The sequence below is a fragment of the Rhea pennata genome, chromosome 1 (genome assembly GCF_028389875.1).
Source record: "Rhea pennata isolate bPtePen1 chromosome 1, bPtePen1.pri, whole genome shotgun sequence".
Lineage (NCBI taxonomy): Eukaryota > Metazoa > Chordata > Aves > Rheiformes > Rheidae > Rhea > Rhea pennata.
Window position 1 is genome coordinate 13962767 of NC_084663.1, and position 22987 is coordinate 13985753.

The 22987-nt window shown below is 43.2% G+C and overlaps 1 protein-coding gene across 1 annotated transcript in view; it reads right to left on the minus strand.

The window, feature by feature from the left end:
* The window catches only part of RELN (reelin), a gene marked incomplete at its 5' end in the record, with an annotated part of 298882 nt that overhangs the window by 66628 nt on the left and 209267 nt on the right, over positions 1-22987 (minus strand). The window contains 10 exons of the mRNA XM_062580854.1: positions 447-654; positions 1564-1721; positions 3337-3572; positions 5610-5810; positions 6177-6348; positions 8145-8350; positions 12751-12937; positions 13846-13983; positions 19340-19452; positions 22078-22270. Of these exons, the coding sequence (XP_062436838.1) occupies positions 447-654; positions 1564-1721; positions 3337-3572; positions 5610-5810; positions 6177-6348; positions 8145-8350; positions 12751-12937; positions 13846-13983; positions 19340-19452; positions 22078-22270 (1812 nt within the window). The remainder of the gene's footprint in view (positions 1-446; positions 655-1563; positions 1722-3336; positions 3573-5609; positions 5811-6176; positions 6349-8144; positions 8351-12750; positions 12938-13845; positions 13984-19339; positions 19453-22077; positions 22271-22987) is intronic.

Consider the following 22987-nt stretch of genomic DNA (forward strand, 5'->3'; position numbering starts at 1 on the left):
CAACATCCAGCCAGTAAAGCGTGCCTCATTTGCTATGCTGTCAGGATATCTGGAATTCAACGCAGTGTGTGGACAGGGAGTTCTGTCCAGCTGAGGGCAGTCTTAGGGTTCCAAGGGTGGAGTTCCAAGACCATATCTTCTGCCTGTCCATCTGGAATACAAGGCTAAGCCGTCTTCCCAGAAAATGGTTCGTGTTTTCTATATTGCAATTCTGTATGAATTCCATTCTGTTTCTAACCTAAATTTTCCCACCCAAGAAAGGCAAGTATTGGGCCAAAATTAATGAAAAAGTAATTTCTCTGTCTTTGAGATGTATCTTACCGGTTGCAAGCACCAGAAAAATATTTCACACGTTCTCTTGTCTATACTTGTAATAGCAGAGAGGAGACAACGTTAATACATAGACTGTTCTGAGAAGCAGCATTCATAACTCATTCATAACTGACCTGATATTTGTGGTGTCCAGTGGAACGGTCCTTGCTTCCCTTTTGCCTGGTCCATTGAAGTACAGAGATTTTCCATCACTGAGCACTCCACAGCCTGTTCCAACCTGACCTCCTGTTATCTTGTACCAGAGAGGGCTTAGCTTCCTCTCAAACCTGTCGAACATCTCACTGTGATTAGGTACGCTAGACACACAGGTTCCATGTGATGCTTCAAGAGAAAAGAACATATAGGAGATGCTTTGTTGAAACCGCACTGAACAGCGTAGAGGTCAGATATAGTAAATCGGCAAATTGTTATGTTGCACCCATATATGAGAAAGTACCATGCTTTCCTGAGAAAATGCCTTGATGACAGGATTGCACCTTTCAAAATCCTCTTTATAAATCTTTGTAGGCAGAAAAAGCCTCCTTCCTCTAAATTCTAAAATGGCTTAATTTAATAGGTGAACAGCAGCTGTGTTTTATATTGATTTCTTATGTAAACAGAAAAATATTATCCTTTTATTTCATTTTAAAGAAATTGAACAAAAGATGTTAGCTTATTGCTTTGTTGGTACAGAGGGTTCAAAAGAGCAGAATATGCAACTGGTCGTGTCAATCATTGTTTTTTCATTGGGTTTTGGGTTTTTTTTTTTTTTGTTTCAGCATAAAACCACAAGTGAGCAGAATTTGCCACAGAAGGCCTGTCAGAACATATGTTCTTTGCTGGTCCCATGCCATCTGAAGGCCAGCGGACTGAAAAACACCAGGAATCCTTTTGAAGTTTGTCCAAAAGTTTTTAAGCAGGCTTTTCAGTTTATAATATTTTATTTCGTTTTCTCTTTTATTGCTGGTCCCTTCCCATCTGTACAGATGGTGATGTTCAAAGGTCTCAGTTGTCAGAAACATCACTGGTGTCTCATGTCTTAGACTGCTCTGTTTTGAACTCTTTTACTTAATTTTTTTTTTAACTTAACTCTTTTACTTAACAAAAGGAAAAGATTCTAGCTGGCAGCCCACAAAATTTATGTCATCATATATTTCTCTGGTATATTGGAGAAGAAATACAGGATGCCTGATTTACAGAAACAGCTCAGCCAAAGTCTACTGCAATCACAACTAGACAGGGTTGTCTTACCTGTATAGCCCAAGTCACAAAAACAGACTCCTGAGACACAGTCCCCGTGACCATTGCAGTAACTGGGGCAGGGCTCAGAAATGTAAACGCCGTCTAAGCCGAAAGGAGGCACGTTCTTGTGGGAGCTGCTCTCCTGGATCCACCGGAATCTGGTCTTGCTGCAGAGGAACGAGAGCGAGAGGCACCGTATGACCATTCAGTGTTCCAGGACCTGCTGCATACTTCATGTGCTCTTTGTTTAAGATTTAATGGAGCTTTTACTAAATAAGCCCTTTGCAAGCAAGATGCAAATGTATACCTGGAAAATATTTCTCACATCCCAAAGTTTATGCAACTTTGCATACAGATATTTTTTCCAGAATATTTTTGTGTATTTCTCTGGCCCATATCCACCAATGTGGTGCAAAGAACAGATTACATGGTTTCATCAGCAAAAGTGAAAGATTAGACATGACTGAAGATGCCTTTCACCGCTCAGGTCAACCTGAACTGCTCAAATTGCATTTTAAAATCTTAAAGCTCCATTCGTCACAGGACTTACAAAAAGAACACAGCAATGGCAGTGATGCGGTTTACTACAGGATCATATAATCTTGAGTAAAAAATCTTGAAGTAATTTGGATAGAGGAAAAATTATTCATGATCTACAATAAAGTGGTCTGCATAAAAAGTGAACAGAAGCACAAATGTTTTAGTTTTGAATGACAACACAAAATTCCTGAAAAACAGTGATCTTATCCTTAACTTCTACAGCTGAAACTGCTTCAGGGACTTCAGCGAGCGTATGCTAAGTCACATCAGCTGACTCACTGCGCAGGAAATTTTTTCAAGAAAAAGTATTTTGAATTTTAATTTTAAGCCTTCAACTTTTAGATAATCCATTTTATAGGCCCTCCAGAGGGATGAACTGATTTAAAATCTCATTACCAATCCAAAGGATTAACCCAAATCCTCCTTTCTACCCTGCCTATGGAGTAACAGAACCATTGCTTTTTCTGCTCTCCGCAGGGACTGGTTGGAGGCGACCATCCTGCAAGAGCTTTGCACCAGCTGATGGAGCAGGATGCTCCTTGGGAAACCCACGAACCGGGATTTCCAAAGTGACCCATAACCAGTTCAGCGTTCAACACGCCGGGAGCCTCGTTGGGCTTGCAGTGCTTGTGCTTTTAACGTATTAGCGTGCGCTCCTTACTCCCGGTCACGTTACGGAACGTAATGCCAAGCAGATTGCTGCCAGCGACCCCGCGCTGCTTGTTCTGGGTGAACCGGGTCGGCTGGCGGCAGCTCTGCGCAATTCGGCACCTGCTTTCACTGGTCGTCGCTCCGTGACACGGCCCCTTGCCCGGCAGCTCAAACACCCTGCTAGGGCTTCTCTCCCCAGCAGCAACTGCTTGTAGAATTAATCCTGTCGAAACGGCTTATTTGATTCAAGTGACTTATCGCTCCCTTGCTGTGTCTCTGACCTAACCGACGAGTGTAAAGAAAGGCAGCGCCATGATGAAGAGATTTATGTCAAATTAAAATGTTATAGGGCTTTTTTTATTTATTAAGTAAGTTCCTTGCTACTTTGTGATTTAATTTATGGGCACTTCTGACACCTTTAAAACAGAAAGCACTGCCCTGCCGTGGAGACCACAGTATTTTCCTTCTAGAGTCTGTGAATTTTTAACACCGGTTTTATTCGCAGCTTGCAACAGCTTCCTAACGTAGCCTCAAAGAACAGGCAGCGAATTCACGGTACCACCCCCATCGCTGGCCGCCAATCCACGGTACCTGGCCGCGAGCGATCTTGGGATGACGATGGTAACTCTTGTCCAGTCCTCGAAGTCGCCGGCGTAGTAGACGGTGGGCTCGCCCAGCTGCCGGGCGCTGCCCTCGCACGCCCGGCTCCCCGGCGACGCCGGGTAGCATCCCTCCCGGACCAGCGACCAGAAGAGGCCGGCGTCGTGCGAGTACTGCAGCAGCACCGGGGCCGAGCCGCTGAACTGGCTGGTGCAGCCGATGTTCAGCTGCGAGGAAGCAGAGCGGGAGACGTGAGCTGGAGCAGCCCGCCCCGCTGCCGGCTGCAAAGCACCGTTTCCCCTTGCCCGGCTCAGCCGCGAGCCCTGCTGGCAAGCTGGGACCTGGAGGCCAGGACACACCCAAGATGCTGCACAGTAAATACCCACTACATCTTCCCTAAGTTCACCAGCTTCACCGATAAAAGGCCTTACCTCCTTTCTCAAAAGTCCTGGTGCCAAAATAGCACCTGCTGGCCCCGGAGGGGTGGGAAGACCCGTGTCCTGGTGGCCCCAGCCTCCCGCAGACCCTCCCCGGGGCTCCCCCTCGCAGAGGGACGCGATCCCTGACCGCGCGCTGGCTGCGGCCGAGATCGCCTGCGAGCTGACGCTCGGAGCAGAGCCAACCTTCATGGCATTAAAAAAAAAAAAAAAGAATATTAAAATGACAGCATAACCAAGGCAGAAATCTGCTGCTGATTTGAAGTTTCCAGCTTCGGCTTTCAAACTACTGGAAAAACGTTAGCTTTTATGATTTTCTTGCAGAAATTCTATGTGAACTATGAAATGCAAAATATAAAACAAAATCATTCATGTAAAATGAAATAATTTTGATTTATCAGTGCAAAATTATTCTAGGCAGCTGCTTAAAAGCGAAATTTTACAAAGTCAGGAGAACATTCAACCATATGCTTAAAATTAAGGCATGTAAATAGGACCAAGACATTTAGATGCAGGCCATTTTGAAATCTTTCCTAAAGAGAGATGAGTATAAACACTTCTTAATTAAGGGCCAAAACAATAGATGCTATGAAGAAAGAGATCTCACTGTTTCATCTGATAATATTGTTCATGTTTGTTTATGTTACATTGCCAAAGGCTTCACAGATGGAAGGTGTATAAAATACTTCTAAGTATTTCCTTTTTAGACTAGACATTATTTTGGCATTGCTGTTGAAGAAAAAATGTACAGAATGAAGATTTAGTCACCAAAGTGGAGAAACTGGTCAAAAGGTAAATAGCATCTTTTTCAGGCTAAATGGTATTTACAAATTGAAGTATTTTTGGCTTTTGGACATTTAAAGATATAAAACTACAAAGAATACTGACTCAGGAACCGTTCTGCAGCCCTCAGGTTGCAGAGTGCTTTCTGAGCCTAACTATAGAGGAAATGAGATTATTTTACAAATCCCATTATTTCTAACTAACTTTTCCATTTATAGAACTGTGGGAATTCTAGTTGAAAAGCTGCCTGTAAACATCTGATCTCTTTAATAATTCTACTTGTAAATTATTCAGTGTCTGTATCCACCAATTATGTAAGGACCATGTATTTGTGGCCACCTCATTAAAATTGCATTGCAACCAACCTCCAGAATTCACCAATGGGATTTCATTATAAACTCAATAAAATTTTGATTAGGGTTCAGAAACAACTGCCTGTCAAAGCAAATATGTTTTCTTTGGAGCCTGTATTCTGATGTATTGTCAGACCACTGTGGTTTTTGTGAGCCCCTTAAAGAAGAGAATGCTAATTGGAGCCCATATTCATTGACACAATAAAAGTAAATTATTTGAAAAATCCCACACTGGAGTATAGAACAGCTTGTAAGTCCTTAAATAGTTTAAAACACAAAAAATGTCCGCAAACCACATTGAAGCTTTTGCAGTCATGGAGCCTCAAATGGGATAAATCCTTTTTCCCTCGACAGTGTAGTAGCATTTCCTGATACTGGCTAGAATATAATGACAGTCACTTCAAACCACTTCTGAAAGTCATTAAGGAACAGCAAGCCTTTAAAAATCCTCTAGAGAGGGAGAAAAAAGCCCTGGCTGTCCTGCGCCAAGGTTTTGGCTATCTTTTTAGAAAGCAGCATCATATTTCATAGTGTATGAATTCATACTTGTGCTCTGGAGGGTTTTTTCCACAGTGCTAGAATTCATTGCCTTGTTTGAACTGTGACCCCAGTGACATCCTGCGGCTATTGAATCAGTTGAATAAGGGCAATTTCACTGACCTGGAGGGATGTGTACTTAAGGAAGCCATACCTTAAACTGCAGGACATAGCCGGGTTTCAGAGTTAGATCTCGAGTCACTGCAAACCGGTCTCCGTCTGATTTACCAAAGAGCATGGCTGAGGGGGTGGCAGAGCAGAAACTTTCGTTTTTGGTCATCCCTTCATTGGCCAACATCAGCCACACGCTCAGCTGGTTCATAGGGTAATCAAATGCTGGCTTCTCATAAAAGTTCTGTTAGAAACAAAAAGGAACAAGCAACAAAACCAATACTATTACCTTGCAGTGTGACTTCGGACGTTTTGGAATTTATTCTATTCTAATTTTCAAATTTTGCAATTTGCATTTGTTGTAATTTTCCAAAAGCTGTAACCTTCAAAATTTCTGTCCTGATTTCTGAGGAGATGCGTGGTTACAATATCCAGTAAAATGATTAGGAGTCTGATGGTGTTAAGAGGAGCCTGAGGAGTACCATGTAGAGAGATACAGCTGCAAGAATTGTAGATGTTTCGTTAAATATACCCTATATACTCCAAGAAGGCTCAGGAAAGGATGGCTCCAGTTTTGTGCTGACTTCCACCAACTTCGCTTGCTTATTACCTGTGGTAAAGTTGGATTAACAACGGGGATGACGTGCTTCTGCTTCTCTGACAAAATGATGATGTCGTCGATGGCCCACTGATCATAGCCCTCTCCCGAAAACAGCGGCTGCCACCAGCGAAACCTCGTGCAAGGAGTCTTGGCCGCAGCCGGCAGCTCCAGATAGACAAACCTGAAGAACAAAAATCCAGCAGGACTTCAGAGAGCAGGGTTTGTAGAGAAATGTGGGAAATGCCACTGAACAGAGAGGTGAGCTGGGAAAGCTAATATCTGTCTTACATGTAGATCCTCTACATCTCTGGCAACCTATTTATAAGCAGCATATCAAGAAGCTTCCTTTCGCTTTGTCTTTCTTGCCCGTTGAGACTCTAAGGTCTTTAAGAAAACAGCTATTTTTTACTATGTATTGGTATATTGCCCAGCACAACAAGGAGCTGATTTTAATTCTTCAGCTTTGAATTAAGCTGCTCAGCTGATCCATGTTCATCAAGTCTTAATACTCTTTTGGTATCAGCAAATAATAATGAAATATGCTGGCAAATTCATTTCTCATCCTCCTCTGCTGGTTGGTCCAATTTGGAGACAAAAGCATCCTTCTATTACTGTGAGTAACTGCAGTAGTTTTTAGCAGGGTTTTCTGCTGTGGGTAAAAATATTTTAGCCACCCATATGGATCTTCATAAGAGAATTTTGGTGTTTTAGGATAGATTTTGCTTTATTTTCAACTTAGGAAACACTTTACAAAAATGATGTTAAATACAGGTTATAGTCTCAGTATAAATCATACTTAAGTTAAAAATGCAAAAATTAAAGTTATTTGTGCAGTCCTATTCCAGATACCCTAAATTTACGCATGTGTGTGTGTATATATATATATATATATATATATATATATATATACATACACACAAATTCTTTCATGTATTCTTTCTTTTATACCACATATTATTTTTATCATAGACCTGCTTCACATGCTGTTTCAGCAGGCAGAGCTGAAGGAACCTTTCAGGGCTGTAGGGAACTTTATTTGCCAGAGGAGTCCTGGATTTACATGTTCCAGAAACTTAAAAATAAAGAAGAGCCGGACCACATTTGGAGCAGCAATACAAAAACTAAGTATGTGTAGCTGCACTGATGACACAGTAAGTGTCATCAATAACAGTTACTCAAAGGGGAAAATGTTTTGGCTAAAAATAAAGTATTGGATGGTGCAGTGATGAAGATTTTAGTGGGTAGCTGGGGCACCCTCCTCTGTTGGATGTTTTCTGTGGTTTTGACAAAGTAACCTATTACACTTCAGAAGAGGCTAAACAAAGGTCAACAGGTTTAAAAATTTCAGGTGCCTAGATCACTTTCAGAAAAGGACAGGTGCTAAATTGCAGAAGTCCTTCTGAAAACATTGATCATTGAAATGCAAAATGAGGATATGTGGAGACAAAATTATTTAAATATTGTGAGAGACAAGCTATTGCAATAGAAAACATGCTAATGCCTACACAAACAGATGCAATTTAAGTTTGCACTGACAAGCTATCTTACAGCAACTTCTAAATGCTGAAGTTGATTTTTTTCTCAGTTTTCTTTAAAGTACTTTTTATTGTATGTGACACTAATACATGTTCATGTTTTCTGAAGCTAGAGTTAGGGGAAATAATAGATTTCTACACCTCTTCTAGATAAGTTCTGTATTTGCCTGCTAATGTTTTGCATATATTACCATTTTAGTCATGTTTCACATTGGCGCTAATTGGAAACTTGCTATTTCATTTCAGGTTTTTTTAAGACCCTCTTTTATCAAATTTTTCATTTCTAGTGATAGGAGTTTAAGGCGGCAGCCTAGAGGAGTTTCCACATAATGAGGGCTTTTAAACACTATAACTTGAAATGATTTTTCATGTTTTGACAAATGGAGAAATAGTATGTTAAAGAGCTCCTGCAGTACGGCTTGAATTTAGACCAAAATTGTACCTGGGTTTGCTGAAATCTGAGAAGTACATTTCTGCTAGGAGCTGCCAGTTGATACCGCCGTTGTTGCTGTACTGCAGCAGCACGCCTTCCTCCCTGCTGTCCGGTGCGTTGCAGGAGGAACTGTCCCCTCCGATCTGGATGTAAAACTGGACAAAATCCACCCAGGTAGTGTCCAAATCCCAGCTTACCAGCTGTCTTTTTCCAGCCTACGGTTCAAAGATTGGGGGAAAATGGTAGTAAATGTGACATCTTTACTGTGAATAGATGTAAAGTCAAACACAGATGAATATTGTACGGAAAACTGCGCAACAGGAAGGGCATTGGATTTTATGCTGACGTGACATTTTTCATCTTTAGGACAATGATTCTTCTTGGTTATTCTTTATGTTTTAATCTCTCAGGTGTCTACTTGCAAGCTCTTATCCTGCAAGCATTTTTATCACTACAGACATATTTCAACACATATTTACACATATTAGTAAGCTCTGAAAATCATTTCACCTTTTTCTTTTCCCTCCTCATTCCTTCAAATTGCCATGTACGTCCAGAAAAGCAGCCACAGAGCCTACCACTGTTGAATGTTTAGGTGTTCCTATCGCTTTCACGTGATAAAGCATACAGCGGGAACAAAACTCCTCTGAGATCTCAGTTCCCCAGTCAAATCTTACACTGCACAGGGTGGCCAGGTGCTCTGCCTTCACAGCTCTGCTCAGGCATTGCTTTTCAGGAAAGGGGTTTGTATTTAGTGTCTCAGAAGAGAAGAGCTTGAGCTTTATTCCCATTTTGTTTTGCAGTTACCTGGTAATCAAGCCTACCTCAGTTACAATCAGCTCCTTGCGTATTGTAGTATCTTCACATATTGTAACCTCAAATTAGCTTGAACTCAAGTTTTAGGCTCGTAGAGCCTCCAAAAATACACACACTCACTCAGACACACTTTTCTCTCCTTTTCACTTGCATCTTTTCCTAGTGTTGGCCCCTCAGCCCCAGAAACAGTCTGCTGGCGCAGATGGGAACTTCACCTCCAACTCGCAAGCTTTTCCTTTTTCCATTCACGGCACTCAAGGTGCCATTGCTATTTGATCCTCCCTACAATTACTTGGCATTCATTTCCCAAGTCGTTAACCCAATGTTATCTGAACAGAACAGTCTCTTTCCAGCTCCTCCCCACACTCGGGGATCAGCATATTTGATAGATTTGCTTCCAGTTGCCTCCTTACAAAAACAGTGTAGGAGAGATTTACTGCAGTGAAACAGCTCATCTCCTATACAGGAATAAAGGGAGGTGCATTTTCTCTTCACTTCTCACGTCACTATGATTTGTTCATACACAAAATGATGTTCTTCCCCCAATAAATATTGTAAGTCACTCAATTAAAACCTGTGGATTTGGTTTCAGGTTTACCCAAGCATATCTGAGAGAAAAAAAATAGCTTCATAAAATTCAGTGAACGACTTTCCCAAAGATACTTTTCATCTTAGCAGAGAGTAGCTCTGGGGCATCTATATTGTGGTTAATGAAGTCACTCTACGCATGCTACCAAAGGAAGACAGAGCGTATAGGAGACTTCTGGTGGCAGCTGGAATTGTCCCTTTGCGCCCAGCCACCGGAGGCCGAGCCGCGGGCTTGCAGCGCGGCGGGGCTAGCTGCCCGCTCCGCGTCGGGAAGCCCCACGCGGCAAGGCACGGCCCGAGGCGAGAGCAGGGCAGCGGGACCAACCCGACTTGGAGCAATGCTCCGAAAAGGACCCAGGCACGGAAGGGCACCGGGGAGGAGGGAAGGCAAGCTGCGGCTCAGCCCGTCACCCGAGCTCAGAAATACTCTCAAACACTGACTGATGCTCCCTTGCCATAAATAGCTACAGGTCAGGCGCAGGCAAACACGCGCAGCTGCAGAGAGAACACAGGGGCCCTAATTTCTGCATTCTTTAAAAACAGCTATAACTTGGCACTGCCTAAGTGAGGATCCCTAACAAAATGCAACAGAATTGATAACATTCCTACTATTTTTAATACCCTACAAAACCATGGGAATCCTGCCCATCTCCAAGCACAAAGAAGCATCAAAAAGAAAAACCTGGGCTAAGTTACAAAGGTGATGCTACATTTCAGGTAATATTTATGGTTTTCCCTCTTTTCTCATGCCTAGCCCACGATCCTCCTGACAAATTTCCAATATAGGCATCTAGTGGGACGTAGGTAGTAAGATTATAAGTACTAAACTGAGATTTAAAATGTCATCTGTTTTTTATAAGACAATATTTGAATTGAAGCCCTCATCCATTCACCACCACTGGCCCCTTCCCACCCAATTCAGAGTAAACTCGGAACAGATAAATGTCTATGCCCTACTTTTGCAGGACATTTTCTTGTCCTACTACTCAATAGCGTCACAGCCTGGTTCCATAGCTCTTTCGTAGGCTCTACCAAATATGCCACTTCACGCTACTAGCCTAATTCTGGAAGCTGAATGCTTATGCTTTTGAAACTCAGCTACTTTAAACCACCAGGGACACTTAAAACCTACAGAAAATCCTTTGACCCCGAAGAAACTCACCTGGGATGTAGTGATATTGATTCAGTCATGAATTATGCTGTTTCAGTTTATTATTTGGTTTATCTCTAGCTGAGTAAAATTCTCCTGGACCATGCCATGACAGCAAGACGGGCACAGTCTGCAGTGGAGCCCGGGTTTCCTGCGGCAGCCCCAAAAGGCCGGTGCTGGCCCAGGGCACTGTGTGGTGGCCCTGAAAAGTTCTGGTTAGTTTGCATTCATAGCTTCTTTTGGAGGAACTTGAAAGTCTCTTCATGAAATCAAACTCTACAGGCTAATAAAGATGCAAACACCCTTGCTGTCCAGCGGGCAGGGGTGTCCCGGCTCACTGAGGGCACCCAGCTTACTAGCTCGCAGTGGGTTGGCTCTGGTTGTAAAACTATGTGGCGCAGGTTTCCTACGACATCCCTACCCAAAATCTGCTCTGCTGGCAGAGGGGTTGACCAGGTTAAGCAGGAAAGGGCACCAGTTACATAAAACCTCAAAGGAATTGCAGGGGCTAATTCAAAGTCCTCTGTATGGCAAACACACCTACGGCTCGTTAAAATGAGTTGTAAAATGGAAGACAGAGGTTCAGCAGAACAAAGCCAACATTAATTCTGGAGGCAGAGATTGATCACGGCAGTAAACATTAGACATTCAAATAACAAGTAGCTATTTGAGCAAACACAAAGAAATAGAGCCTGTGTATATGAGCTCCTGAAACAAGGCACAAATGTTGTTGGCAACTATAAAAATAATTTTTATAACATCTATCACCATGGCCACTAGATACCTTGAAAAAGATCTGAACAGAAATTAAATAAGCCACCTTCAGCTGATGGCACACAGACTGCTACTACTCAAGAAATGAATGATAACCTAACCCTTAGAGATCAATAGCAAGAAGCCAAGAATTTCTAAATGAGATTTTCACTCCTCCTTAGCAGAAATAAGAAGAAAGATCATAGCAGGTTAATTCTAATTTAGCAAACTACTTTGAAAAGCTTGGCATAAAGAACTGAGCCAGAAGGAAGAACATCTATCAGAGAAGACAATTATATATATAAAAAATCCAATTATCACAATTAGCTAGTTATACTGATTGGTCTATTATGAAATTTTCAGCACAGAGCTGCATTTCCAGGGGAGCTGGATGTGAGACTATGTAGGAGTTCTGAAAATTATTTGATGGGTTAGATTTTTGTAATGAGGTAAACAACACACAATTACACAGCTTTGCATATTGGGTTGTTCTTCTGGGACTAATCGGGCTTTCATGACAGCAGTGGCAGTTTGATCAAACCCTTAAAAGAGAAACACATAGCTGCATTTACACTCTTCCTTTCAATTAAAAACAAACCCAAATCCCAGTACTAGACCTGAGGAACAACAATGAAAAATAAATCTGTGATTACAACCTGTAATCCTACATCTGGTCATAAAAATCTCTCTCTCTCTCGTATTTTTAGTTGTAGTTGTTATTAATTATCAGATTTGTCTATATCCTTTTCCTGCTCTATTATTTTTGCCTGCAAACCATCCAAGCCATGCAGCGGAGCATTCTCGTGCAGGCTAACCAGGCGCTTTCTAAGAAGGTCTGGAGGGGTTGCTTTTTCACCAGTTTGGGTCCTTTGGCCTCACAATAGCTGCTTGCCTCCTCTGAAAGCACGGCTTTTTCCGTGCCTGGCCAAGGATATCACAGAATAGAGACAAATGGGACTCGGGGGCTGCTAAGAAAGAACCCAGTATGAAAGCAGAAAACGCACAATTAAGACAGTATTAATGCGCACACTTCTCAGCGCACTGGCAATTTTCTGCCTTCCATTACAGCTGGTTTTTCTTGGAGACATACTGCACATGTCACTCCCCGTTTCTTTGGATCGCCTTGCTGGTTACCTGCAGAGAACAGCTGCGCGGTTTCTCGCACTTCCCACACTGTGTGCCGCTTTGTCTCAGGTCTTTTTCTAAAACACTCTGCACCTTCCTCTTTCTGCCATCTAACAACATCGTGTTCTCGGCCAGCGGGCCTGACGTGCCTCCCTCGCTTCTCCACCCCGCGCTGTAACGTACCTTGCTGAAGTAGAGCGAGGAGCCCGAGGAGATGACCCCGCAGCCCTCCTCCGCCTTTACGATCTCTCCCCCAATAACCTCCTGCCATTCCGTCTTCAGACTGCCGGGAGTCTCAAAATCGGACATGACCGTGGAGGGGAGGGGATTTTCAGGTTGGCATTCAGTACCCCGAAACCCTGCGTCGCACCTGGGGGGAAGCACAGACAGAACAAGCTTTTAAGGGTGATGTTCACAATTGACTGAGGTGGTGCAATGACCTTCTAAAATTGGATGTGAAATTGTAAATTGCTCTGAAATCGCAATTTTGGATCCTGGCAGGATCAGGTCAATCCTTCTTTCTTTTTTTTTCTTTTTTTTTTTTTTTTTTTTTTTTAATTAAGGATATCTGTATTGTTAATGGCCACATTTGTCTGATTCACTGTTAGACATTTGGATACGTAGCCTCAGGTCTGCATAGGTCCGAGCCCCTTTTGCTCTAATCGCAGGAATAGTACTCTGCACAAAAAAAGATTTCTGCACTCCTGCTCTCCTGTGAAGAGCAAGCCTGTGAGGCTGGAGCACAACAGTAACTAGTATGCAGTCATGAGCTTTTTATAGTATTTTTTACAGTGCAGATAAATTACTTTTTTCACATATGGACCACATATATTGAAAGAGAAATAACTGGAAATAAGCTATATTCTTTTTCCAAAAAATCTGCAATGTGTGGAGTTAGAGACTGCAGTCTGGCCCTCGGTACTGCACCCAGCAGCGGTGGTGGCTGTGAATGGCGCTGCGCTGGTCCCCGGGGTTCATTCGACACAGCGAAACACCTCCTCTGCGACGGGCACGCTGAGAGCCAGGGCACCCATGGCTGGCTGCCTGTCCGCCACCGGAAAGCTGTCCCACAGCCTGGATCTGCCAAGGTTGCGGGAGATGCGGAGCAACCAGCTTTCAATGGGGCTTGAATAGTTTAATCCCTACAATGGTTATTTTTTAAAAAAAATAATATCCAAAAATAAGAACAGCAAAAAAAATGTGTACAAAATAACAGCATACCTGAAGTGCCAGGAGACCAAAACCTCATTTTAAGAGGAGGTGGCCATTGTTTGGTACCTGCAAATGCCATGGTCGCACCAGCCGTGTCCGTTACACATGTTGGGGCACTGCTGTCCAATGTAGATGTTATCCAAAGCCCACTCATCCTGCACCGTGTAGTAGCACTGGCTCCAGCGGAAACGGGTGGCACTGGACCTTAAAAGCAATGACAATGTTTTAACTCATGATGCTTTATTGAACTATAGGGAAAGAGATAAAATGCAATTATAAAAAATAAAGCTGATATCACAATCGCAGCCCAGCCTGCAGAGATTAACACAATCAAAGACATGTTTTTGTAAATGAACTTTACAGATAATACCACTAATTGCACAGGGGGATTTAATGGACAATCCAGTCATTAATGACTTTTCTGAGGAATGCTGCAAAGGTGCTAGAGGGACTTTCTCCTTAATGGGCACATTATTTTAAAATAAACCAACCAGTGAGTATTATCCGATTTTTATTCAGCGCCGTTCTGTGAGAACAGCATGCAAAGCTAGAACTGAGCACCTGGAGTGCCTTTTGAGTTTACATGTTGCTCATAGTTAACCCTTTGTAAGTTGTCTAATAATTCTTTCTTCCGGTATTTATTGTAAAAATAAGTCTGTGAAATTAAGGTTCTTTAGTCCAAACATTTCTTTTCTTTGAATACTATTTCCATCCACCAGTAGTTGACTGTTTTTTACTGGGTACAAAATATTCTTTTTGACAAGATGATTCTAAGCTAGATTACGATCGCACCAATGGAATTTGAAAATCAGTTTTTCAAAAACACTCTATTTACGTAGCACCTATTTATTTCCATATTGTAAATAACCTGTCAACTACTCAGATAAAACCTGTAATGCCGGAGGGCTTATGGTGATTGGAACCAAGGAATCATTGGATTAGATTACTTGCCTAAATACAACTGAGTATTTTTAGATATTTTTAGCTAGATATTTTCAGTATTGTTTAAGCTGAAAAATCTTCCTGTAGTTTCTCCTCTCTAGTTAAATAGTTTCTTTCCAATAGCTTTATTTTTCTTTATTGCAGTGGGGCAGGTGACATTATTTGTTGACCAAGTGCTTGACGCCGGCCTGGGAGGAGATACTGTGTCCGCTGCTACGTGGACATTTTCCGTGCTGAGAGGCTCCCCGCCTAGCCAAACCTCAAAGACCGAGGCTCAGGAAGAAACAAAACTGTTCGAAGAGTGCTTTTCGTCTTGGAAGGAGCCCTTCCAACTTGCAGTGGAAATCTGAGCGGTTACAGGCATTCGGAAGAGGCAGGAGCAAGGGCTAAATTGTGGGGAGAGGGCCAAAGTTTGGGCCGAGGGCATATTCCCACCCAGATCCTGACCGGCGCCGCAGGTCCGTATTAATCTCATCCGTATTAATGCAGGGAGGAGGAGAGCTGCTGTCGACTGCCGGTTACCGTCTACAGCAAGTGGCGCAGGTCAGTATAGAAAATCGAAATCTTTCCCAGCTCGTTTCTGAGCCATATGGCTATAGTATGATGGCATGAGATATGATTTTGTAACTTGTCAATTAAAAAAAGAAAAAAAAGAAAGCTTGGGATTTTTTGTAGAATAAGAGCTGTTAAAATGAATATCCTAAAGGCTTCTGAGCCAACCACTCATGGGTATGGAAATGAAGGGAGGAATACAGGCGGCACGTACAGCAGTTCACCACCCGGTCACGTGGTGGAAGAACACGAAGATTTGCTTAGGACATGATTGGAGAAATTTTTAGAACTTCACTACTAGAATTTCTTTAAAAAAAGAAGCGAAGATGCCTAAGGGCTTGGTTTTTGACTGAAACGGCCGAGGTTAAGAGCGAGGGCGCTTCCGCGGACGCGCTCGCCTCGCCAGACACCTATTGCAATGGAAAGTGTAATATAGAAAAGTTAGGAAAACATCCTATTACAAGCACAACAAACCTCTCCAATTTTTCATATTTCTTTCCCATTTTTTCTTCCACATGGCTAAAATGCTACTGGCAGATGATCTGGCTTTCTGATGGCATTATATTTAAGTCAGGTTGATGTCAAATAAAAGTCACTGCTGTTGTGTCATTTTGCATAAGCAAAGGAAAATCAGATTGAGTCCCGGATGTATTGCAAGTGAAATGATCTTCTCCTTATTACAAATTTTTTCAGATATGTGATTTAAAATAAAAAAATCGTCTTCTCTCCTGATATTAAAAAACCTAAGGATCTAATGCAAATCTGTGGCTGATAAAATTATGTTTGCTACCTTCTGAGTTACTATAATTACATTTACTCAATTATGCTGAAACTCTCCTTCAGTCATTAGGTGTTGATTTGTTTATGAAGTCAGCGACTGACAGCTGCTTGTATCTCATTAAGGCCTGTTCATATGTAAATGTCTCCCATAAAACTGAAATTAATTTTCATCAGTGCTAGAAATGCGCAGTTCGTGTACAATAAAATTTCAGAGAGCAGGTGCATACATTTCATTTCTCCAGCAGAACTCGCGCTGTGACAGCAGATTTTCCAACGCAGCAAACCTCAGCTAACGGAGGGACCTTGCAGACTCGTGCTTGCCGGACGCAGAACAGCCACAGATGTATGTGCCGGCATAAAAAACCCAGCACGCTCGGAAAGTTTTACAACGGACGCAGGTTATAAACAATTTTCCAGGGGCGCAGTAACGCTACCCACGCGCCGAAGGTGCGAACTCTGCGGCAGCAGCTGTGCGTGCCAGCGGGACCTGCGTGCGGCGGGGGCAGAGCCAGCCCCGACGTGACGAGGGCGAGCGGGGCGGCGGACATCCCGGGGACACCGCTGCTCGCATTCCTGCAGCCGGGGCACCGCGGTCGGTCCCCGCTCTCCCCCGCAGAACGGGAGGTGCTTTGCCCAGCCACTGCCCGTCTTCGCCCTTGGCGCCCGGGGCAGTCGGGAGCGGGTGGGGAGGAAGGAGGAGAGGGCGCGGAGCGCGGCTTCCGTGGGAGAGCTGCCAAGCTGAGCGCTACAGCGCAGATTCGTCCACAGTCCACCGCAGGGGCTGCTCAGGACAGCCGAGCTGGTGGAGGAACTCAGCACGCTGCCTCCGCATGAGCAAACCCTGCCGGACGATAGAAACCTGCCGCTGGGCAGATCTGGGCAGATGCAACCTGTGTTAAAACCAAACAACGGACTGAGCTCTAGCTGGGCTCCTTGCTGATGGAGAGGAGAGTGGCTGAGGCCAGGCTGGAGCATCAGGTCAGGTTGGCGGAGAGCATGCAGTCAGCCCTACCTTCTCTCCCCACCACGACCAGCTCAGGTAGTCAGCCCTACCTTCTCTCCCCACCATGACCAACGTGCAGTCAGCCCTACCTTCTCTCCCCACCACGACCAGCTCAGGTGGTCAGCCCTACCTTCTCTCCCCACCATGACCAACGTGCAGTCAGCCCTACCTTCTCTCCCCACCATGACCAGCTCAGGTAGTCAGCCCTACCTTCTCTCCCCACCATGACCAACGTGCAGTCAGCCCTACCTTCTCTCCCCACCACGACCAGCTCAGGTAGTCAGCCCTACCTTCTCTCCCCACCATGACCAACGTGCAGTCAGCCCTACCTTCTCTCCCCACCACGACCAGCTCAGGTAGTCAGCCCTACCTTCTCTCCCCACCATGACCAACGTGCAGTCAGCCCTACCTTCTCTCCCCACCACGACCAGCTCAGGTAGTCAGCCCTACCTTCTCTCCCCACCATGACCAACGTGCAGTCAGCCCTACCTTCTCTCCCCACCACGACCAGCTCAGGTAGTCAGCCCTACCTTCTCTCCCCACCATGACCAACGTGCAGTTAGCCCTACCTTCTCTCCCCACCACGACCAGCTCAGGTAGTCAGCCCTACCTTCTCTCCCCACTATGACCAACGTGCAGTCAGCCCTACCTTCTCTTCTCACCACGACCAGCTCAGGTAGTCAGCTCTACCTTCTCTCCCCACCATGACCAACGTGCAGTCAGCCCTACCTTCTCTTCTCACCACGACCAGCTCAGGTAGTCAGCTCTACCTTCTCTCCCCACCATGACACAGTAGAGTAACACAGTCAGACTGAAAATATATTTTATGGACAGCTAAGTAATATTCAGAGGTAATTTGTACCTTAATTACAAACAAAATGCTGCTAACAGACAGCAATCCTTTCAGATAGAGGATGGCGTGAAATGTTTATGATTTGTGCACAAAAACAGCTATTGCTTTCGCTGGCACAAAACAGTAACCCAGCTGTTATTCCATCATAACTTTTCTCTACGGTCACCTAAATTAAAATGAAACTATCTGCTTCTGTCACCTCACATGTTGGGAAAAATTACAAGATTCTAAAGGAGAAAAAGGTCCACAACACTGGTATTAACATCAAGTATACTGTGTATAATAATGACTTCTAGTAGAATATATATCTTGCAAATTTAAAAATATCAACCTACTTTGGAATGCATCCTGCAAAATCCTGGACGCTTTTCGAACAGACGTGAGTCACAGATCTTATAGCTGACAGCACTCAACAGCATGCAAGACTTAGTACACTACAGTCTAACTACTGATCAACTATTCACACATTTAGCTGTGTCCTTTGGTATTATCTGACCTGATAATACGCCGAAGCAGTTCTATTTTTGTCCCTGATGTTTTGTCTGGAATATTGGCTCCACAGTACAAGTGGCGGCGGGGCAGCGAGCCTCGGAGGAAGGCATCGCCCTTGGGTGGGCGGTAGAAACAGGCTGGGTTTCGGCCACAGAGAGTGCGGAAAAATGGTAAAGCCCAGGGAAGCACAATGAGACGTTAGTGGGGGCACGTTTCCTTCCAAGTGCTGCGAGGCACTCGGGTTGGACGTAAGCAAGGTGCAATTCTAACCAGAGTAATTTAATTCTCAAACAAAGGAAGCAGTGAAGATTAGTGAGAATTAGGACAGCCTCTTATTTTTATGTTGTTGAAAAGTCATTAAAATAAATAATGGAAGAAACCATCTAGTTAAATAAAAACATTAAGGCAGGCAAAAAAAAATCAGATTACAAGCAAAAGAATAGGACTTTGTTTTGTTTTGTTTTTGTAAAAGAGAATGTTATTCTGGAAGATATTCTATAAAAACAAACAAGAGGTAAAAAATTCCCAGAAATGAATCATGAGTTAATGTTTATACAGTGCTTTGGTCTGCACGTGTAAACAAAAAGGAATTTGCAAAATAAAAATGAACAATTTGAGCAAACCCTCCTCCAATAAGCAGTTTACAGACAAATGTCTCTATTTTTGGAAAGACCAAAAATTTTCTAGAAGAGTCATGATATGCCTTAAAAATAATTCAAACAGTTTTGGGTGATTTCAGTAACATTTCACTCTCTAATTACGTGAGGAAAGCATTTTATGCTAAAACACCTGCAATTCAGTCAGCCCCAGTACTGCTCATCTCAGCATCCTCCGACTGGCTGAAATACAATCTACAGAGAGCTTGGTCTTTGTGACAGCAATGTAAAAGTAGGGGAACTATCTGCACCAAAAATAAAACAACAACAAAAATTGCTTACCAAGTCTTCTGTGGTAAAAGGACCGTGATTCTCCTCCACTGAGTAAATTCGCTGGAGTGATAAATACTTGCTGATGTGAACTCCTGACAGCTTGGCATACTTGGAAGACATTCCTTGAAGCAAAACAACCAGATTTAATGTTGAGGCAGAATTAGGAACAGAAGTGAGAGTTAAACATTCACTGAATCAAGAGCTTATCTGGGTCCATGTGTCAGAGAAGACCAAAAAACCAGAAAAATTATGGGATGATCCAGACAATTTTCCCAGAATACTAATGACACTACAACTTAGCACAGAAGACCACCTGACGCATTTAGAGAGGTCGGTTTAATGTTAGTGCGTAGTCATTTTTTGTCTTACTCCTTGAGGATGTCTAATTCATTTTTTTTGCTACCCCAGCACGCGGTGCTGACCAGGCAATACGCCTGCCGAGGTCTCCGTACCATCCATACCATCGCACCGTGGGCACCAGCCCGAGACGCGTCGCTGGGGACGCAGGCTGCCCCGCTCCCCACGTGTGCGATGGAGAGCGGTGGGGACCTCGGGGGGCCAAGGAAGAGCTCTGATTTAGGTAGGCCCTCACCTCCCGTGTCCTTCAGGGGCTCCGGCGTTCCCTCTGGAGGCCCTTATTTGCTCCCGACTATATTAATCTTGGCACCTAGGGCTGTGAATTTCCCCTTCCCACACCTACGATGCCTTTCTCTAATTACTCAGATTCCAAGAGGTGTGTGACCAAATTTTTTATTTTTTCTTCTCAGAATGTGTGATCATTATTATACCTTTTTTACAGCAAATACAAATGCAATTCATTATCACAGCTTCTTGCAGTTTTCCATGCCTGCACTTCCCTTGTTACTCTGCTTTTCTGAAGGATTTCATATATCTATTTATTGCTGGAACAGCATCCAAAACTTCATGCTTTGGTTTTGATGGATGTATTAGTAAAGTACTTGAATGTTGTTCCCAATCTGTAGGTCACTTCTCTAGCTCCCTATTTAGCTCCATTCTGCCACTCCCGCCATAGCATAACAGTTTTTTTGATCATTAATGCCTCTCCAAGCATCTTTTCTTTTCAGAGTTTACTCATCCCTGTGTGTCATGTCTGACGTAAGTGGGATCTTTGGGACTGCCACTCATCTGCGCATGTTCTCTGAACACTACGAAACTAATAATAAAGCAATGACATGCCACAGTAGTTAAAGCAATTAGGAATACTTATGTAGTTAAATATAAAGAAGGCAGAATATATTATTATTTTACAGAGAAATTTATTGTTCAAAAGTCCTAGAATATTAAATGAAGATCTGATAGCTTATTCTGTTTCTTTTTCCCAGTAGGCTTTCTAAAGGATTAGTTTCCTTTCCAGCAATTTTCAAACATTTTTGTTTGATTCATCTCCCATAAAAGATCTTATAAAACAGGATCTGATTAGTGAGTGTGAAGCAAATAAAACTTTCAAACATTTTAATTAATTAGTGTTTTGTATATTGGCCAGATTACTTCCTTGAAGCATACTACAAATAGCCTTCTCTATTACTCTTTTATCATGGCGACATGGGTGGTGTGAGAAAAATGATTCAGCTGCAAGCTCTTTCTGAATTCAGCTCCACTGGGACAGGAAAACAGCACTAAAATCTACAGGAAAGTGATCTCTTATTAATGGCAAGGACAAACTCCAAACACCTACCACTAAGAGCTATTCTTGGACAGCACAATGATGCCTGCTAACTAGAAAGACATGAACATCATTTAAAATATGGTATATGTAGTTCTCTCTGAACTCTGTTAAAGGTAAAAAAGCAATTACACGGAGCTGCAATGCTGAAAAAATCAGTTTTTGCCACTTTCCTATTGCTCTCACCAAAGCAAACATGACAAAACATAACATGGTAAAACATAACATGAACAGGAAAAGGCTTTCATTGCTCATAAAAGATGTTGGACTGGAGCCCTGGACATTCAAGTCCCTCTGTGTATCTGCAGAACAGGCACTGCAAAGGCACCGGGACGCGGCTCCCGGAGGGCCTCCGAACCTGCCGGGGAGGCAGCCGAGGGACGTGTTTCTTAGTTCACTCTCAAGCCACTGAGAATCCGGCTTGCCTTCTAAAATGGAAAATAAATGCAAATTATGCGAACAAGTGCAAATGATGGCCACATGGGCTGTTTGTGCTGAGACAGGGCTGGGCCACGGGGGGACATGGCGGAGAACGGTGCTATTCGCACTTCCAGAGAGGGTGGAAACGGTCGGTCGGTGGGTCGGTTGTTACTGCCCGGGACTGTGTGAGCTGGTGTGGGAGACGAAAAGCTCTGCATTACAGTCCCCCGAAGGAATGCGCTTTTCATTTACGAAATGACTGCGCACAAGGACAAAAAGAATTTCTATCCATTTAAATTCCAGGAAACTGTAGATGCATTTTACTTGGAAAAACAAAGCAATAGCACAGGAAAGGTCTCGGCCGTTATTCTGTAGCTTTGGCTAGTGCCCCAATTCTTTTCTAAGGCTTGGTCCATTCCTGTCACTGTTCTGTGCTTCAGAAAAAATCATTTACCTCAAAATATTATGGAAAACAATTTAAATCACTCTACATGTCATTTTGACTGGCTGCAACTGAGGATTTCTGCATAAAAAAGGGAGGGAGGAAAAGATCCTTGCCCATACAACGCCGCAAGTATATTTTAGGTGATCTTTGTATAAGCAGAGTTTATGGAAGACAACAGTCCCAGCCGGCCAGCCTCACCTCCTGAACAAGATGCCAGGTAAGGCCGTGGTTGGTGGAGTACTCCAGTTTCACCTGGTTGTCCATATGAGGGGTAAATTTCTGGCCGCAGCCCATCACCAAGTTGAACTGTATCATATACGAAGCTCCAATTTGCATAGACTGGGTTTCCACATAACGCATGCTAGAAGCTAATTTAGAATCACCTGTAAAACTGAGAGATGTAAGGAAAGAATCAGAATCCATTTCCAAAATAATTCAGAGGGGAACACTATGAATGTGTTAAATATAATGTTGCCTCTTTTTTGTTCTGTAGACTGGCACAGGATGAGATGACAAGCAGGACCTCCTTTCCATCGGTAGTTCCTCAAATTACCAGGAAGGCCTTGACGTATCCTAGACTGTGAAATTCTGAGTTATGCTATTGGTTATTATCATATGCACTTTGTCTTAAGGATGAAGTTAGGTCAGCAAAGGATAAGGTATGAAAAAAGCAACAAAAAGAAAGTTCTTTCCCCAGGAATGTCCATTGCCTAAAGTCATGTCGGAGTAACACCTATGATTTCATTCACACACTGGACAGTGAAGATGCTAAAATTAATTTAGTTAAAATACACTTATTACATAGCTTTCATTACATTGATTTTCAATGGGTTCCATATGCAAAGCATTCACTGACTTTGGACTGTGCTTTTCAGAGTTAGTATCTCCTACCCTCAGCTTTCTTCATGCGTTGTCCCATTACTTTAATGGAATTCTTGGTTAGAGAAGGCATGCAGGATGTACTGATCTAAGAGTTATAGCAGGTTATCTAGTGGATTGGGCCAAATAATTCTGTCAGTAGTGACTCTTGCAGGACAGCAAGCCTCATATATGAGACAAAGTATATAGGATACAATCATCACTATTCTGGTAATACAATCTAAAATTT